This window comes from Neopelma chrysocephalum, unplaced genomic scaffold (genome assembly GCF_003984885.1).
Source record: "Neopelma chrysocephalum unplaced genomic scaffold, ASM398488v2 Primary Assembly neopelma1_96814, whole genome shotgun sequence".
NCBI lineage: Eukaryota > Metazoa > Chordata > Aves > Passeriformes > Pipridae > Neopelma > Neopelma chrysocephalum.
In genome coordinates, this window is record NW_020925458.1 from 1812344 (window position 1) to 1831287 (window position 18944).

The window sequence follows — 18944 nt, forward strand, 5'->3', positions numbered from 1 at the left end:
TCAACCCTAATCTTGTGGGCTTTTCTCTCCTCTTCAAGTGTCCAGTCATCCAAATCCTTGACTCCTAACAGCTGCCAAAGAGGTCATAGGAGCTTTTCTGGGGAAAGGGGACACTACTGAGGAGTTACTTTATGTGACAGGGCTACACGGGGTAAGTATACTAAGGAAAAAAAGGTGCACTAGGCAGCAGTAGACATGATTTCACAGTCTGACTCAGTCTGGAACTGTGAGGCAGGCAATCATCACACATCATTCCAAACCAGACAGGATTCACAGGACTAAAGCCACAATCATTATTTGTGTGGAGGTAGAACACAATTCTCCCAAGTGATAAGGAGCTAACTGGAGACAAAAGAGTATGTGTGTCTGACCTGTAGCACCAATGCATCAAGAAACCTAGGAAGACTTTGTATCCTCTTTTATGTCACCCAATCATGATGTCATCACAAATTAAAAGATAGAGTGATGAAAAATGAACAGATACATCCCTTGATAAGGCTGTTTAATAGAAGAGAAACTTTTATGTTGGAAAGAAGATCTGTCAGTCACTGAGTCCAACCTCACACTCAAAGTGGTGCCAGCTTAAATCCAAATGCTCAGGCTTTGTGCTGTCAAGTTTGATATATTTGTAAGATAAGGACAGAGATTCACAGCCTCATTGGAGTGTTTGATTATCCTCTTGTTTTGTTTTGTTTTGTTTTGTAATAATATCAATATATATGAAAACACAAAATATGTGCTGCAAATGCTGGGTAATCACTAGAGGAATTCTTGTAAAATTAGTCTGATGAAAACTAAGAATATGTACCTTGATAGTTTCATGAATGCAGAACAGTCCTAGTAAATGCAAGTTCACATGCCAAGGCTGTATACTTCTCTAAAGAGGTATAAACCCAGCAAAAAGTTATGAGTGTAATTAAAAGCAGAATTTGAGCATATAAATTTTATAGAATGCTTTGTATAATTTTTTTGGATACGAATTCTCAGCAATGCAGAGAACTGACCTCAGAGTATATTCAGCATGAAACATCAAAATGAAACTGGAACTGCTAACAACATCCTAACAAACTTGGTGATTTCCTTTTAAAAGTCAGTTGTTTTGTGCCATGAAGCATGAATAAGATCAGCCTACAAGCTGTGCTGTCAGTGCGTGTTGCATACGCACTGGTCATGAGACTAGGGTGGTTTCTGCTATTGTGCAGATAGGATAGAGATACTTTGTATAACTTTGAAAATCTTAACTGCATGAACTGGATTCTCCAATGACTGCATAAAGATCTGATGTGAGTATAACAATGATAAAATGCAGATTGATATTTAATGTATTTCTAACTAATGGCTTGCAGATTTTTTTCCTAGTTTCTTAAGATTTGCTTAAATTAAGTAATTTTCCTGTTGTTTCTGGGGTGTAGACTGATTCTGAACCAGAGATAGCTAAGTCCCAGATCCTGAAACACAGGTCCATACAACTTCAATGCAACTAAAACCTAGTTTTAGAAGCTGAACTTGTCTTGCAATTCAATCTTCTGTCACAGACAAATGCATAAGCAGTGCTGCTGAACTCTTCAGCTTATGCACCAGGATGTAGCTGTCAGCAAATATTTTGTTCTGAATTTCAGGGAAGAGTCAAACGGAGAAAAAAACTCTGTATATATTTATATCTTTGTGTTCCTGTTTACTTTCTTTTGGTTGTTTTTAATCCACTACCTGCAGGCAGTGGGTTGTTTTGATTGTACAGCTAGTCTGCAGATTTTCACCTTCTGCATCCCAAGAGGAGCACAGGCTATGAAGAGGAGAATTTCTTGTGCCTCTCTGAAAAGTCTTTCTTTCTGTAGAAGTTGAAGAAATTAAGGAAAATTTGCAGTATATCGTGTCACAGTGTTAGCCTGTACTGTTCAGTGCTGCTGCTAAGAGCTGAAAGGTGTGTGTTCCGTAGAATACACAGATGCATTTTAAATGTGATAATGTTTTCTGTAACAAAATTTCATCCCAATCCTATCCTAGTATCTATGGAAAAAAAGTATTTTTTGAGGTTGTATTGGAATTATTGTATTTGACAATGATTGTATTTTTGAACAAAAAAAAGTAACAGTGGAAAAGATATAACAGGTGACAGTTAAACAATGTAGTGAAAGTGAGAATTCACAGAAGGTGTGAGCTAATGAGGATGTGAGAAATTATCTCTTCACTTGAAAGACGAAGTGAGATGGAGAGCAGACTGAAATGAGGCAAATAGGCTGTCATAGGTGAGCATCAGAAGCAAAGCAATGGTCCCAACAATAAATTGACTGTGAGTGATGTGGGCAATGAGACACTGCAACAAGTGTGGAAAAGCAGAGGAAAAACAGCAGATGAGAAGGTATGTGGATGAAGTGGGTTGGAGGGAATGAGGGCAAAAGACTATGTCCACAGAATTTACTGAGATGGGCATGAGAAATAGACTTTGAACAAATTTTAATATGCATGGTTAGGTTTTTGTATGAAATTCCTCATGGACACAAAGTACCTTCTTTCTGATGATGAGATATAGAACAGATGTAGTTTGTATGAGGATCTAATGCTGCTTTTTTGTGGTTTATTTTTTGACCTAGGATTTTTTTTTCCACTTTTTTTTTGTTTTTTAGAACTGGATCCATGAGGATGTCAAAAATGTTGTGCCTTTTTGCACATGTGATAGTGTTGGAAGGAAGCTTTTTAAATTGCAGATGCACAGAAGAAAAGGGAGTTTCAGTAACAGAGAAAGACAAAACAAACAGTGACTAGGACCCCTCAATCTTTTGCAGTGTACATAGGTGTATGACAAGATACTCTCTTTTCTAAGTCAACATAAAACTCCGTTTCATGCAGAAAGAGTCAAATGGAGCCAAGTAGGATGCCATGTTAACGGAGCTGGATTGCTTCTGGTATTCGGATGAGTTTGTTATTTTGGAATATTTCCAGAGGGCACTGTGCTGTGTTTTCTACAGGTTCTACCTTTGCAGTATAAAAGACAAAGACCCTAGAAGGAGAGGGAATAGGAAAAGAGTGACCTGAGCTGATCTCTGTAATGTTACAGAGTATATCAGCAGTAGAGCAAAAATTTTGAATGTAGGAATGAACAAATAATTTGCAATATTGGTGTTTCAAATCTAGTCTGCTAGCTAAGGATTCCTTATCAGTCTTTCAGACCACTTGCAATACCTTGTTAGCTAAAGTGTACTTGACAGTTCATGTGGAGGTGGACACAGGCCACCTGGCCAGCCTAGTGACATTACCATCCTCCTCCCAGTGGGAGTTGTGGAGTGCAATGTCCCTGGTTCCTTCCAGTAATTTTGTAAGAACACCTGTGTTATACCAGCCAAAATTGAGCATGATCATGTTATAAGTGCTGTCAATGGGATAACTTGGTCTGCAGGGAAATACAATACAAACAAGGGTCTGTCTAAAATACCCATACCCATTAAACTTTAAAAGAACCAAAACCCCTTTCGTTAGTCCTTTAATCTTTTGTTCTTTCAGAGTGAAATCTGAGCAATTATTGTGAACTTCTGTGTTCATTTGTCTTCTGCTTTAAACCTGGAGAAAATTTGATGGGCTTGAAAGCTTGTTTAGCTTTTCCAGCAGTTCTGATTATTCTAGTGGAAGTTATTGGTCTACAAACCCTCCTTGCTTAATGCTGCTAAGTTTCATTATGTGAATGCCAAATGAATTCACTGTTCTTAATTATCCATTTGCTGGAATACAAATATTTTAATAGCTGAAATGATGTTTCCAGGAAAGGGTTTTCCATGATTTGCTAGACTAGAAGGTCCCTGAGTCACTGACTGTGCTTCTGGTTGTGTTTGTTTGGTGGACAGCATAAAGATTTGTTCAGCATATGATCCTTTGTTATTCTTGTGTTGGGAACAATTGTAGAACCATAGAATGATTTGGGCTGGAAAGAACCTTTAAGAGCCAATTATTCCAATCCCCCTGCAATTAGCAGGGACAATTATAGCAAGGCTACTAAGCAAAGGTGGTTCTAGAGGGTCTTATACTAAGATGCTCCTTTTATTTAAGAAAAGCATTATGATATTTCAGGATACATGGATCAAAGGAATAGAATTTAATTTACATTATTCAGATACGGCTTTCAATCTTTATTATTAAGAGTAGGTTGCAAAATATTCTGTGATCTTTATGTTCCTTTGCTTTACAAAACTTCTTGTAAACTTAATTTATCAACATGGTGACAGTTTTCCCTAACTGAGGCCAAATCAGTCCTAATGCTTATGACCATGATAGACTAGTGCCTACCTCACTCGACAACTCACTGTAGTTCACATGTACTTCAGAGTCTTCCCTGAAAATAAGATCCAGTAGCCATAACAATAAACATATACCAAAGAGATTTACACAAAGCACAGCTACTTAAAAGAACTATCCCAGCTTTTGCTCAAGAGCTTTATGGTTTAAGCATATAGGAGTTTGATGTTCCCATTTTACTACCAATTTCAGTTCCTGAGAGCATCCTCATAAAATACAGGTCTGTCAGGATGAACAACTCTTCACCTGTGTCTGTAGAATTGAATGAAGTCTATACATTATGTTGAAAATTGAACAATATTTTTGCCTGGAGCATACAGCTTGTGCAATTTGAAATGGGAATGCTGAGTCTAAATTTTCTGAGGGAACAAGAAATATCCTTCTTACTCCTTACCAGAAGGATTTTGGGCAACCAACCACTTGAGATTTTATGTGGAGTGAGGCATTCCACTAACCAAAAATTACTTTTTTCTGGAGATGAGTGTTATAATCTCTGTGGGTATGTGAGCTGGGGTCAGGACTAAAGTCACAGGCATGATCAGCTGAATCAAAACCAGGAAAACAATACATTGTGTGGTTTTGAGCTTTGGTGCTATTATGCTAATATATCACATTAGCATATATCATGCTATTATATATGTTAGCAGATATTATGCTAACGGCTCCTTGATCCTTCTAAAACAGCTCTTTGGCAGAACTTTAGCAATTTTTTATCATTGCCATCTAGATTTCACTCATCATTCACTAAGAAAACTTACCAGAATATGTTCCTTGTGGGCCAGTGAAAGTCAAGTATGGGTTTCAACTTAGTATTTCCAGTAAACCAAAAAAAACTGTATAAAGAGAGAAAATTATATTCCTCCTTTCTCCCATTCATAGTCATACTCTTGTTTTCTTTGTTCCCATTCAAATTATTAGTCTTGGGCCCCACATCTTCACTGAAGCTATTACAACTCATAAAAAGCCATGATGATTTTTAGATGTTGATGTGATGCTTTTCATCACCTCAACCCTCACAGTTTTTTCAGCTTGATTTTCATAATCACACAGCACTGTGTGAAAACTTGCTTTTTCTTCTGCAAGTTGGTCTGAGAAATTAATTTACTGGCCAGATCTGAATTGCTGTTGAAACTTCAGCAACTGAATTGTTGCTGCAACTTCTTCATGCTGTCAGATATGTATTTTCAATTCCTTACTTTGCTGCCAGAACCATTAAGTGCTGATTTTATACTGCAGCATTCCTTTGTTATATCCCTATGAAATTGATGAAAATGCTTTAGAAATGGCCTTTTGATTAAAGGAAAAAAAAATATGTGCTGTGCATAAGCTTGTTAGGATAGTTGTGTACAAGGACTATTGCATAGCTGGGCATGCCATACGTTTTAAAAAACAGAGAGAAAACAGGGGCTATTCTGTAACAGCATGAAGGTTTGGTAGTGCAAGCTCAGAAGAAATCACCTTCCAGACCCTGGTGCAGATTTCTCTATGTATGTGTGTCAGGCAGCAGAGTCACATGATTAAGTGCATGGGTAGATTGCATTGAGGTTGCAAAACAGATTGATGTCTGCTAGTGAGATCGTGGAAATAAAGAAGGATGTCTTCTAACACAGATCCTTGCTGACAGATCCTTTATCCTTCTAATAGAGATCCATGCTAATAGATCCTTGATTATTCTAATACAGATCTCTTCTGATCCCCATAAGCATCTCATGACTCTGCTTTTGGTATCACAAGGGAAAATGTTTTTGCATTTGGGTTCTTTTATTTATTTATGTTATGTGCAATGCTCTTCTCAAGCTAATCCATCTGGTCAGGCAAGATTTACTTGATATTTAATAGCTATGATTTCTATCTGCTGGGGCTTTAATTATGCTTCCCCTCATTTTTGTTCTATCATTTTACCCTCAGTAATAGGTATATTTAAAAAAGTCCCATGCTCTACATTATGAAATAAACACACTCTACATTCTCAATGTACTTCAAGCTATAAAAAGGGAGTGGATTACCTCAAATGTCTCACATAAGGCTAATTCAGGGATCTAAATATTGATGTGAAATATTGTTTCGTTCTTCACTCAGTTCTTTCCACTATGTCTACCTGCTTCTAGGTAAGCTGTATAGAGAAGTGAGCATAGCAGGAGACTGAGGATGGTAAATTTCTTTATAGTATTAAGTGTGAAACATAGTTTCCTATGGTGGCTCCATGAGTGAAATTTAACGTGGCTATCAGGGCAGTAGAGTCTTCTGCATCCAGAAAATTGAGATACTGACACTGATAATGTTTATTAGCTCCTTTCTCATACAGCTAAAGTAATTACCATTCATCACACATTAAGTAGTGGCAACTCAGTCAGTCCTCTGATAAAAGTAACTAGCGTTCATTTACAAGTAATAAGTCTGCTTATGGTAGTTTGCATATCCACCTTTATCTGTGACATCAAATGACTACGTCTAAATTTCCCAAAAAAGTTACAGGATCACTGAATATGCTGAGTAGGAAGGGACCCACAAGGTCATCAAGTCGAACTCCTGGCCCTGCACATGACCATAACCAAGAGTCCCACCATGTGCCTGAGAGCATTGTCCAAATGCTTCTTGAATTCAGACACGTCTGGTGCTGTGACCATTTCCTTGATGAGCCTGTTCTAGTGCCCAACCACCCTCTGGGGGAAGAACTTTTTTCTAATAGCCAACCTAGACCTCCCCTGACACAATTTCAGGCCTTTCCCTTGGGTTCTGTCCCTGGTCACCACAGAGAAGAGATCAGTGCCTGCCCCTCTTCCTCCCCTCATGAGCAAGTTGTAAACTGCAACGAGGTCTCCCCTCAGTCTCCTCTTCTCCAGGGTGAACACACCAAGTGACCTCAGCTGCTCTTCATACAGCTTCCTCTAAAGGCCTTTCACCATCTTTATTGTCCTCCTTTGAAGGTTCTCTAAGAGCTTAATATATTCCTTACATTGTGGTGTCCCAAACTGCACACAATACTCAAGGTGACACTGCATCAGTGCAGAGCAGAGCGGGACAATCCCCTCCCTCGACCGGCTGGCGATGCTTTGCTTGATGCCCCCAGGACATGCTTGGCCCTCCTGGCTCCAGGGCACTGCTGACTCAGATTCAATTTGCCATTGACCAGGACCCCCGGGTCCCTTTCCACAGCACATGTTTCCAGCATCTCATTCCCCAGCCTGTACAGACATCCAGGGTTGTCCCATTCCAGGTGCAGAATCCAGCACTTTCCCTGGTTAAACTTCATACAGTTCATGATTGCCCAGTCCTCTAACTTATCGAGGTCTCTCTGCAGGGCCTCCCTGCCTTCGAGAGAGTCAACAGCTCCTCTGAGTTTTGTGTCATCCTCAAACTTGCTTAGTATCCCTTCGAGTCCTGCATCCAAATAATTTATGAAGATATTGAAGGTCACAGGGCCCAAGATGAAGCCCCACTAGTGACAGGTCACCAGTCTGATGTTACCCCATTCACTATTACCCTCTGTGCTTGCCCCATGAGCCAGTTGCTCATCCACTTCATGATGTCTTTATCCAGTTGTGTCCTGGATATTTTGTCCAAAAGGATACTGCGAGACACATACCAAAAGAATTCAAAAAGATTACATCAACTGCCTTCCCTTGATCAACTAGATCCTATAATCTTGGCTGTTAATTTTCTAAAACTTGAGCCTCACTTTCTGAGGTACTGAGAGCTCAAAGGTAGAAACAATGAGAGAAATGCAGCACCTGAGAAGATTGGAAAAAGGCTGTTTCAAGCTGAGCCACAAAAGAACACCACAGTAAAATTAAACCCCTCCTCCAGTTAGTCTAGCTCTGGGGAAGTCTAAAAGTGCTCCTTCTCTTCTTTACTTCCTTACATCTTATTTCTGGATATTCTTCACTATTTTTTCAGGTTATACTGTATGTTAGCACACTTTATTCAAAGTAGTTCTTCCTTCTTTTCTATTATCTTATTAGTTTTGTTAGAAATTTTTCTTCTGGTTTTTGTTTATTTGTTTTTTTTCCTTTTACTTATGTTGATCTGTATATAAAAGTATGAAAAATAGTTAATAGTTTGCTTGCTACTGGAACAGGAATATACTCACTCTAAAACTGTACTTTCTCCTTTTGCATTATTCCAGGCCTGTGGGTTTACTATCGGCAACACAAGGCACTTTGTACACATCAGGCACTGATATGTGCAAAGTGAAAGAATTAGCAGCAGTAAGTCTTCATTCCAATCCATTCTGAAGCAAACTGTAATTTATCCATCCTGAGATTTCCACTACCTCACAATAAGTTCCAGGTATCTGCTGGTCTTTAGGTTAAAGAATTCAGACAATAAGAATCTGAAAAAAAGTATGCAAAGCAAAGTTGAAACAAAATCAGGGTTAGTGGTCTTGTAAACTGATCAGGTGTTAGTGCAGACAGTTTAAAAATCCCCTTGTGCATGTTTATGGAGCTCTCCAGCATGTGAGATGTTAATTGCAATTGATTTTTATTATTCACAAGCAGTAAAACATGTAAAAGCATTGCCCTCTCAGACTATTTAAGGCGGCCTGCAAGCTACAGATTCTGAAAACGTCATGGGTGAAGTTGTGGAAATATTTTATTTCCCCTTGTTGCTACTGGTTCATTGCCATTGGTTCATACTCTGTGTGTGTGCATGAATTGCTTTAGTCAGGATTTTCCTTGTTTCTTCTGGTAGCCTAGTGTTTGGTTCTATTTTTGCTGTTTATGAGCAATGTGATGGGTTTTGAAGGCTAGCATGGCTCTGATCTGCTTCAGCAGGAAAAGGTAGTTGTTGCAAGTTCTGATGCAATCCTACTTTTGTTTCAGGTCCACCTGAGAAAATGTTTCAGATCCTCACAATTCTGTTGCTGGATACACAGCTCTCCATGGTGTCAGGTGAGAGAGAAACTGTCTTTCAATTCCATCAGCAGAATCAATGCAGCCCTTAGTATGTGGGCTTCAGCACCTCTGACAATACTTGCATGAATGGCCAGTAGTGTCTGGAGCCTTTGCTTTCCAATGTCTTACAGAAGGCACTGGCACTAACTGAGCACAGGACAGATGTCCATCACTTTCCACAATCAAGCTTCTTTAACGTATTGCGTATTGACAGCTGAGGTGTCCAGCATCAGCAGCCATGGCTGTGAGAGGGAGGATGACCAAAGCAACCCACACCCACTGGGAAATAGAACAACCTCAGTGTGAGGCAAAGTGAAGTCAAACCACCTATGTTCCCCTGTGCATGCCTGTAGGAGGAGCAGCTTGACTAAAACTCAGAAGGGTCTTGGTATTTTTTCATATTTTCATATAATTTTCCCCTCATTACAGTTGTATTAGAGTGAATAAACAAACATTTATAAGAGGAATTGAAGTTTTCCCTGCAACTATTTCACAAACACATACAATAAAAGGAATGCATAAACAGTTGCATGGTCTTCTCTTTGGAATGTTGTAATCAATACTTCCAAGTGCTTCTGAATTAAATCTACCAATATATAGTACATCCAATACAGAAAGTAGTAACAACGTATTTTGAATGATGTATTGTAAATAACTCTGCTTTATCAAGTACACCTTAAAATTGTCATCATCATGGCTAGGCTTCGCGAACGAAGATTTGGGAAGGGCTCTACCCATGTTTGTTGCAAGCGCGTTGGTGGCTAAAAAGGCCAATACGAGAGAGGCAAGTCCGGTTGCAAAAGGCACAGCAGAAAGACTCCTTAGATGGTATATTCTGCAAGGCTCGATTCTTTCTGCGTTGTCTTTTCACCTCAAAATTGTAAACTATTCATAAAAATATGTATTTCATATTGGGTAAATGGTGAAGATTATTTTTATATATTTTCTGTAATACTGTTGCATGTATCTGAGAAATTACATGGGATTGAATGATATTCACATGGTTTCAGGCTTGTAGGAGACTGTAATTGCTACATAGCAGATCTTCCAAGCCATACATGCTTATCCAGTGCAACTCTCTTTCACAGGAACTACATTGATATTTCTTTTTGTAAAGGATGAAATGAAATTAAATTTACTGTTTCCACAATTAACTGTCGTTTTAACTAGAATCTTAGGACATATAAGAGACCATCACAGTATCATAAAAGTGCTTCCTGTGTAATCACTGGCTGAGCTTGAAGTTAGTTATAAAATGTGAAAAAAAAACTTGCTCATTTTCTCCTTATCTTTCTGATTCTGTAACCAATACAGATCATTTGCTATAATTACTATATGGTAATTATATTAACTAAAAATGTTAATGTGAGTATGAACAAAAAATGCTTAAAGTGTTCAGTCAAACTGGTAACCATATGCCTGACTACCTGACACAGTATCGCCCAAATTTAAGGAAAATCAGAACACATTTTAATACAAAAAATGAAACGGTTTTCTTTTTTTCATGTAGCTTTATTTACAGTTGAAGTTCCTCAACAGCTCTACATTGCAGAGTATGGGAACAATGTGACCATGGAGTGCAGATTCCCTGTGAATGGCTCAGTAAATCTAGAACTCCTAACTGTTGTTTGGGAGCAGAAAAGGCCAGGCTGGTTGAAATCAAAAGAGGTGTACACACTCCGCAATGGGAAGGCAGTCCCTCCATCCCAACATCCTGATTACATAGGAAGAGCATCACTTCTGCACAGTGAATTGAAGCTGGGACGAGCTATTCTTGAGATCATCAGTGTGAAGATCACAGATGCAGGATCATATCTTTGTCTCATTAACTACCGGGGTGTGGACTACAAGTATATTACTTTGGAAGTAAAAGGTTAGTGGTTGAATTGAATGTAAGTATATATTCATTGAGATGTGCCTACTAAATTCCTAGAAGCTTGTAGAAATTGATTACTTTGAAGGAATTTGTGGCTAATTCTCTCATGAAGACCCTGTGCTCAGCCCTCAGCTGAACCAAAGCAGTTGTGTTATTGCTGACTAGTCTTTGGTTCAATGGCCAGCTGAGCTTCTCCAGGAGCAGCCTGTGCCAGAGAGGGACAGCATTTTTTCTCCATCCATCCTTCATCCTTCCTCCTTCTTTCCACACCCTCTTCTCCAGTGTCACCACCTCCCAACTCTCATTTGATCTCCTGCCTTGTTGGGCTACCTTGGGCCATTCCCAGAAGTTTCTCAGAGGTGCTCTAATACACTTATGAGCACTGCTGCAACTACCCATGTGCTTGGGAATTCCCTAAGTGGCTGCAGCTCCCAGAGCAAGGACACGTGATTTTCTGTGTTCATCAAAGCCAAATGGACATTAGTAATAAAGGCAGATGTTACTGGACAGCACGAGAGACCAGTCCTTGGAAAGACCTCTGGTGTTTCCCACGCATGTCCATGTGACACAAGGCAGCATTAATTTCCTACCCAGACATCTAAATAACAACCTTTGTCAAATGCAAAAATGGACACAGTCATTCTTAAAACTCCCATTGGTTTCCCTGAAAAGTCAATTTTGTTCTAATATAATGAAAATATCACACTATTTATAAGCTGTGGTAAAACAAACATTAAAATCAGCCTTTTTCTTGAAGTGGCATATTCAAAAAGTGAAAATAGAGTCCTATGAGTCTTCACTTGTGTCCTTTGTATTGATATATAATAAATTTAGTGTCAGCAGCTGCCTTGTATAAAGTAGTGGAGTACATTCTGTTGATGTAGGCGTGGTAAGGATTGAATAATGAATACTGCATTGCTATACAAAACATCCTTCATCATTTTAAATAAGTTTCCCTCAGATTCAGCCATAGACAATATGTGGCATTAAAGGGAAGGAAGAAAAGTGAAGTGGGAAAATTACTATTGTTGCATACAACAATTTCACTCAACAACTTCTTATGCAGCATCCTACAAGAGAATAAACACTCAAGTAATGAGAAAACCAGGTGAAGACATGTTTGTTTTTATGTGCCAGTCAGAAGGCTTTCCTCTGGCGGAGGTTTTTTGGCAAAATGAGAAGAACTTCAACCTCAGTGGACCTGCAAATACCACCTATACACTGACTGCAGATGGCCTTTACAATGTCACCAGCATCCTGACATTCAAACCAAATATGAGTGAGAACTACAGCTGTGTGTTCTGGAATAAAGAACTGAATGGAGAAACTTCAGCTCATATTTCCACTTCAGGTTTGTATCACCTTTAACCTGGATAGGTCATATACATCATACATCATATTCTATAATCCATCACTGAAATTCAGTTCTAGAAAACAGTGTAGTATCGATGCTCAGGAAACTAAACAAGTCAATATTATTGATGTCTATGAAGTCTCAGCTGGTTTACACTTCAACAAGTCAGTCTGTATTCTATATATTCTAATTTTAATTTTAGGGTAGCTCCCCTTATTTGTCTGCCAGTACAGAGGGAATTTTTTCAGCTGCACCGGTGTCTTCCTTGATAGACTCCTAATTAATTGGTTTACCTTGTTGTCTACCTTGACATGTCTCCCATAACATCCTCGTAGGTCAGGAAATGTAAGTTAGGTGAATGGACAGTGAGGTGGATTAAGAACTGGCTGAATGGCAGAGGTCAGAGGGTTGTCATCAGTGGAGTCCAGTTGAAAGCCTGGAGTCAGTGGCATTCCCCAGGGATCAGTACTGGATCCAGTCTTATTCAGCTAGTTTATCAAGGACCTGGATGAAGGGATAGAATGTACCCTTGGCAAGTTTACTAATGACACTAAACTGGGGGAGGAGTGGCTGATACACCTGAAGGCTGTACTGCCATTCAGTGGAACCTTGGTAGGCTGAAGAGTTGGGCGGAGGGAAACCTAATGAGGTTCAACAGAGGCAAGTGCACCTGGGGAGGAATAATCCCAAGTACCAGCACAGGTTGGGGGCTGCCCAAAGAGAGCAGCTCTGCTGTGAAGGACCTGGGAGTCTTGGTAGGTGACAAGTTGTCCATGAGTCAGCAGTGTGCTCCTGCAGCCAGGAGGGACAATGGTATCCTGAGAATCATAGGGAAGAGTGTGGCCAGCAGGTCGAGGGAGGTGATCCTCCCCTCTAGTCAGCGCTAGGGAGGCCACATCTGGAGTGTGTTCAGTTCTGGGTTCCTCAGGACGAGATAGACAAGGAGCTATTGGAGAGGGTCCAGCGGAGGGCTGCAAAGTTGAGTTGGAGTTTGGAGCACCTCTTTTATGAGGAAAGATTGAGGGAGCTGGGCCTGTTTAGTCTAGAGAAGAGAAGAGAAGAGTGAGAGGGGATCTCATCAATGCACATAAAATATCTCAAAGCTGGGTGTCAAGACTATGGTGCCAGACTCATTTCAATGGTGTCCAGTGACATAACACAGAGTAACAGCCACAAACTAAAACACAACAAGATACACATCAGCACGAGGAAGAACTTCTTTACCTTTAGGGTGGCAGAGCACTGGAACTGGCTGCCCAGGGAGGTTGTAGATTCTCCCTCTCTGGAGACATCCAAACTCACCTGGATGTGTTCCTGTGTCACTTCCTCTAGGTGACCCTGCCTTGGCAAGGGGGGTTGGACTGCATGATCTCCAGAGATCCCTTCCTGTCCTATTTTGTGATTCTGTGAGTCTGTGAAGTGGGATACAGATAAGTTGCAGTAGAGATCACTTGCGTGCCATAGAAATGAGAGATTTGAATCTTTTTTTGTAAGGCTTTTTACAAAAATATTGCAGTATAAAGTACCCATAAAATGAGTGTAAAACATTACATTGATAACTTTAAAGAATCTTTTGTTCAGTCAGAGCAAGATTCTGGAGAAACAGAACCAATAACTTCATAAACAATGCCTGTTTTGTAAGTTATAAATTTACTTTCCTTTCATGATTTTGACAGCTTTAATGAGTACACAGTACAGTGGACAAAAATCCCTGATGTCATTTATCATCCCCACATGTGTGACTGTAGCGGTCCTTCTTTCTGCACTAATAATATTTCAGAAGAGAAAATCATTCAAGAATGGACAATCCAGAAAAGGTACATTTTACTTCAGATAGTGAAGTAAATTTCACAATTTCTTTATTTTTCCTGTGAACAACATGTAGGAAATTTTGGTAACTAGGCAAACTTGTGTGACTTTGGTTACATTTTATTTCTAGATGACAAGGATGTTCTAAAATGAGATCTTGGATCATTTGAGTTGGGTTTTGTTTTCCTCATCTTGTTACCTATGTGAGACAAGGTACATGGAAAGATACATTTTTTAAACTGGCCAGCTAGTATTCTGTAAATACTATCTAGTATTCTGTAAAAACAAACTTTGCCTTGGATAGGGAGGGCTGTAAAAGCATAGCTTGAATGGTGTTTTCTTCATAGCTATGAAGACATTGTAGCTACAGCATATGACATAGAATTTTTATTTTCCATCTCCATTAAGGCTGTGTAACTAAAATGGTGTGCCATCCTAGACTATCACAAACAGTGTTTCTTTCCTTGTTTGCAAGTGCAGTAGTGCTAAAGCAATAAAGCAAATGCGCTATTATTTTAATATTTTCTTGCATATGAATGGACTCCGGTAAACTTAGACAAATGTATTTATAGTCATGAAAGGAAAGTCTTAACATTATGACTTCAGAATTTGGCTCAAGATTTGTGAAAGAAAAGAAGTGTAGAAAAATTTATGTATTTGGTATGACAATAGCAAACTTGAATATGTTTAAAGCTCAGTTTAACCTAAAGTTTACTTAAATAGTATTGTTTCTTTCAGGCCTAGAAATGTTTAAGCTAAATTTGTATATATTTACTTTAACAGGCAGGAAAAGAAAACTGAACCCTAACCCAAAAGATGAGAACAGTAAGTCATTAGGGGTTTTTGTATTTATGCTTACAGATTTTTCTTTCTTACATCTAAAATTGTAAAAAATATGTAGATTGCAACTTGATAATGTTACATCAAAATAGAGGGTAGTTTTGAGTTTAAATTCATTTTTCCCTCAGTTTTTTAAAAATACAGTATCTAAAGTTTTTTACTTTCTTACAGGCAATGTAAAAATTTATGGATGTTGGTTCCTTTTTACTGAGATACCAATAACTTGCACACATAGCTCACCATACATCTCTGTATACTAACTGGAGTTCTAGTACTCTTGGCTGAGTAGGATACACATGGAAAGCTGGTTGTTTTGGAAGGCATCAAGATTTTGGTGGTAATAGTCTGTTATATTTTGAATTAGGCTACAGGTCTTAATGACAAATAAAATGATACCTCATTTATCTGGAATATTATATCATGTCCTGAGCTACTTCTAATTTTAGGAGCATATGACTTCCCTAGACATCTCTAGGAATTTTTACGTTGCAAAAGGAAGGTAAAAAACTGTCAGGATGCATCTGTACTAAAATGAACTGAAAAAAAGAAAGCACCATAAAAAACTATAAAGCAATATGATAAGAAAGCTCTTAAAGCATCTAGTTATATAAATCATTTTTGTTACCTATAAATAAAAGATCTGACAGGTTAATGCATTCTGAGGAGAGAGGCTGTGGCCAGTGTTAGGTACAGAGGTATTGGATTAAGCTGTAATTCCTTGTCGTCCAAGCAGATCCTAACACAGCCTATTGAGGTCAGCCTTCAGGCTGCCTAATGTGCTCCAGGTATAGGCATGATTTTCTCCCAGTGAGCAAAAATGGAGCAAAATTGTGATGCAGCTGGCCAAGCAGCCTGAAGAAACAATACATATCAGCTTTTGGACAAACAGGCAAGTCAGGGCCTTTCCAAGGACAGGATTTATTTGAGAATCTGCCCATGTTTCTGACTGCTAAAACAATACATCAAGAAGTCATCAGCTTAAAAAATAACTTTTGTGGGTGAAACCTAGGGATTGGATAAAGAGGGCATGAATTCACTGATTCCCAATTCACCACAGATTGTCATGTTTGCATGTTCGATCCACTGCCATCGGTAGATACTACAGTCAAAATGACACTTTCAGAAAGACACTTTCACCTTTCAGAAATCAGCACTTGCTCAGGTCAAAGGCTCTGATGTGATGGTGTGAAACTTTAGTGGCATTATGCCATGCACAAATGAACACATGCTTAAAGCAAGCAGCATTCTGGAGGACAGCATTGGTGCATGTCCAGGCATAATTCCAGTGCATATTGTCTGAGGATATCCTGGCTTCCCATGGCTTTTTGTATTATTGTTGCAGAATTTTTTTACTATATAGGCCATAGCTTCCTCTGTGCACTTAGTGAAATGAAGAAATTAAAGGAGACGAGGCTGCTCTTTGTGGTTTTGTTTTACTTCTTCATTTTAATGACCGAAAGCTTTGTGCAACATGCAGTAAGTCAGATGACAAATATTTATATTTCTCAGCATCACATATTTTTAAGAAACACTGGAAAGAACCTTTTTTCCATGACGAGTAGGTAGGTAGTTGAAACATAAAAGCCACAGATGGTTCACCAGAGTGCCTTGGAAATGACCCACATGGCTCTGGTTACGGGAACAAGGCTTGTTAATGTCATCAGTTTTAACTTACAGCTCAAGCTGTATCAGAACTGAATATGTAGGACATTTGACCTCATCACTGAAGTCCCAGTTCTGCACACTTTTAATCAGATGCACAGATTTACTGATAAGCATTCCCACGGATGTTCTCTAACCAGATTCCAGTTTTGTTATTTAATTTATATGGCTGAAAGTCAGTGATGACTTTGATGTAATAGAAAATTCAGAATTTGGACTACAGAAAAGAGATGGATAGAGATAGTTCTTACCTCAGAAAAGACTGGAACAAAATGTCTTTGTAAATTATGACAGTTTTAAGGAGCCACTGCAACTTCAGCAAAGCCCAGAAAAATTTGCATACAATTAAGACAGAGCTTTCACTCTTTACCACTCAATTGTTAAAATCAGGTTATTTATTTTCTTAAATTATTGCAAATTTTTAAACTAATACTATTTCATTCTCTTTCTTTAAGGAGATGATTCTAACACTCAAACTGAGGCTTTGTACTTGTCAACTGCCACAGCTTCAAGAGACAGTGAGATTTGGTTCTGTGAAAAGTCTTCATCTTACATCCCATAATTTGCACTTCTTGTATCTGTTTTTGGGGACTTCAAAGGAAATTACAGCACTTTAGCCTTGGGATAAACAGTGAACTCATGGGGATGTACTTGCACTTCAGCAATGGAAAGCCATGCCTCTTCAGATATCTTGAAGTTACTGGGAATTATGCTGTCATGAGATGTGGTTTACCACTGTGAAGAGGTCATCTGAGTGCTTTTGATACACTTTACTTTTGGACTTACTGTTGCTCAAGGAACTTTTGTTTAAGAATGCCCTTATTAACTGCTTCAGTCTCAGGAATGGTGCTTGGATTCAAACATTTTGTGTGAATTTGAATAAAAATTGTAAATGTTATCTTATGTCTAAGCAGGTCATCTTTAGAGAGACATCATTAAATGCCCATATCCCATTTCCAAACTTTCTAACACATTGAACTAGAAATTACCACAAGTACCCACCAACATGGCAACTTGTAGTAGATATTTCACAGCACAAGAGCAATAAGAGGTTGAAATTATATCAAAGGATAGACTAAAAAAAAAAAAATCCCAGTAAGAACAGTAAATCAACTTCAGAGAATTTTAATGCACTCTCTATTTAAAACCCTGTAAGTAAGTCAGGTAAAAAAACATGAACTGTGTTTCTATGCTACATGACAATAAGAAGTTTCACATTTGAACTGATTATTCAACAGAATTTTCTTTAAGAGGAATTTGGAAGCAAAAGTGAAAATGAAGCTCAGCCAGATTTCTGCACTGGTTATTTTTAAATACTAATTTCATTTTTCCTCAGAGGAAAAGTTGAGTCTTTCCCATGACAGGCTGTTTTACTTCCTATTACTGGAATGCCAGGATTGAAAAAACACCCAACATTGCATCTTAGATAGCCACCAGATAGTGAAGCAAGGGCACTGGTAAGATTTGTCATATTGTTTTGAAAGAGCAGTGACTTTGGTGAGCTGCGTTTTCTACTAAGATAGATGTAACAGGACTGAAGAAAGGTGTTCACATGGAAACTACTTCTGTCATTATCTTGCTCTTAGAAGAGTGCTATCTGTTAATGTTTTCTGCACAGTGTTTACTCTAGATTTAGATGGGAACTGCTTCTCCAGTGCAGCTATTTACTCCATCCAGCACAAAGCGGACCTACAGTGCTGTTATGAGACCAGAACAGCAGCATTCACACCGTATTGTTTCACCAGGACAGCTGATTTTAAAAAGCAGGTCTGCTGTTGATTTTACCTGTGGTAGAGAAAAACTAATCTCTCTCTGCCACCACCTCTACTTTAATATCTACGTATTGCACCTTTAAATACCCATTTGTAGACATTGGAGGCAGCTGAAACAAATCCCGCACTGGGCTTGCTATGTCCTATGTCCTTGCTGATATGGCAAATCAGGGAGATGTCAAAGAATCAGAGACAGCATTGCTTAGCTTAAGATAGAATAGCAGCTTGGGAACTGCCCTGGCTTGCACAAATTAGCAATACTTAAGGGTCAGTGTGTACAGTCAAGCAATTTTTCTCTCTTCCAGATTCGTACTCCTCTGGGAAGTATGAGCCCCTTCTGTCAACCACAGTGAAAATCTAACCCATTGTGTTCCTGGAAGGACTTAATTTTGCACTTTTCTATTTCTTTTTTCCTCATAATCATAAAATGGAAGAAATTCAAACTGAATTTA

At 38.8% G+C, this 18944-nt stretch overlaps 1 protein-coding gene across 1 annotated transcript; it reads left to right on the plus strand.

The window, feature by feature from the left end:
• The first annotated feature begins 1152 nt into the window (after positions 1 to 1152).
• On the plus strand, positions 1153 to 17875 carry PDCD1LG2 (programmed cell death 1 ligand 2). The gene is made up of 7 exons (XM_027709629.1): positions 1153 to 1283; positions 9108 to 9176; positions 10690 to 11052; positions 12122 to 12406; positions 14086 to 14226; positions 15002 to 15043; positions 17176 to 17875. Exons 2-7 carry the CDS (start codon positions 9122 to 9124, stop codon positions 17280 to 17282), a joined length of 993 nt encoding a protein of 330 aa, XP_027565430.1. The 5' UTR covers positions 1153 to 1283; positions 9108 to 9121; the 3' UTR covers positions 17283 to 17875.
• Positions 17876 to 18944: the final 1069 nt, after the last annotated feature.

What these genes read in the sequence shown, in the direction of transcription:
- PDCD1LG2 (XM_027709629.1), top strand. Translation starts at nt 9,122, where the DNA reads ATGTTTCAGATCCTCACAATTCTGTTGCTGGATACACAGCTCTCCATG. An exon ending in ACAGCTCTCCATGGTGTCAG is followed by an intron (nt 9,177 to 10,689) that starts GTGAGAGAGAAA and finishes TTTTTCATGTAG; the next exon opens with CTTTATTTACAGTTGAAGTT. An exon ending in GAATGGACAATCCAGAAAAG is followed by an intron (nt 14,227 to 15,001) that starts GTACATTTTACT and finishes TTACTTTAACAG; the next exon opens with GCAGGAAAAGAAAACTGAAC.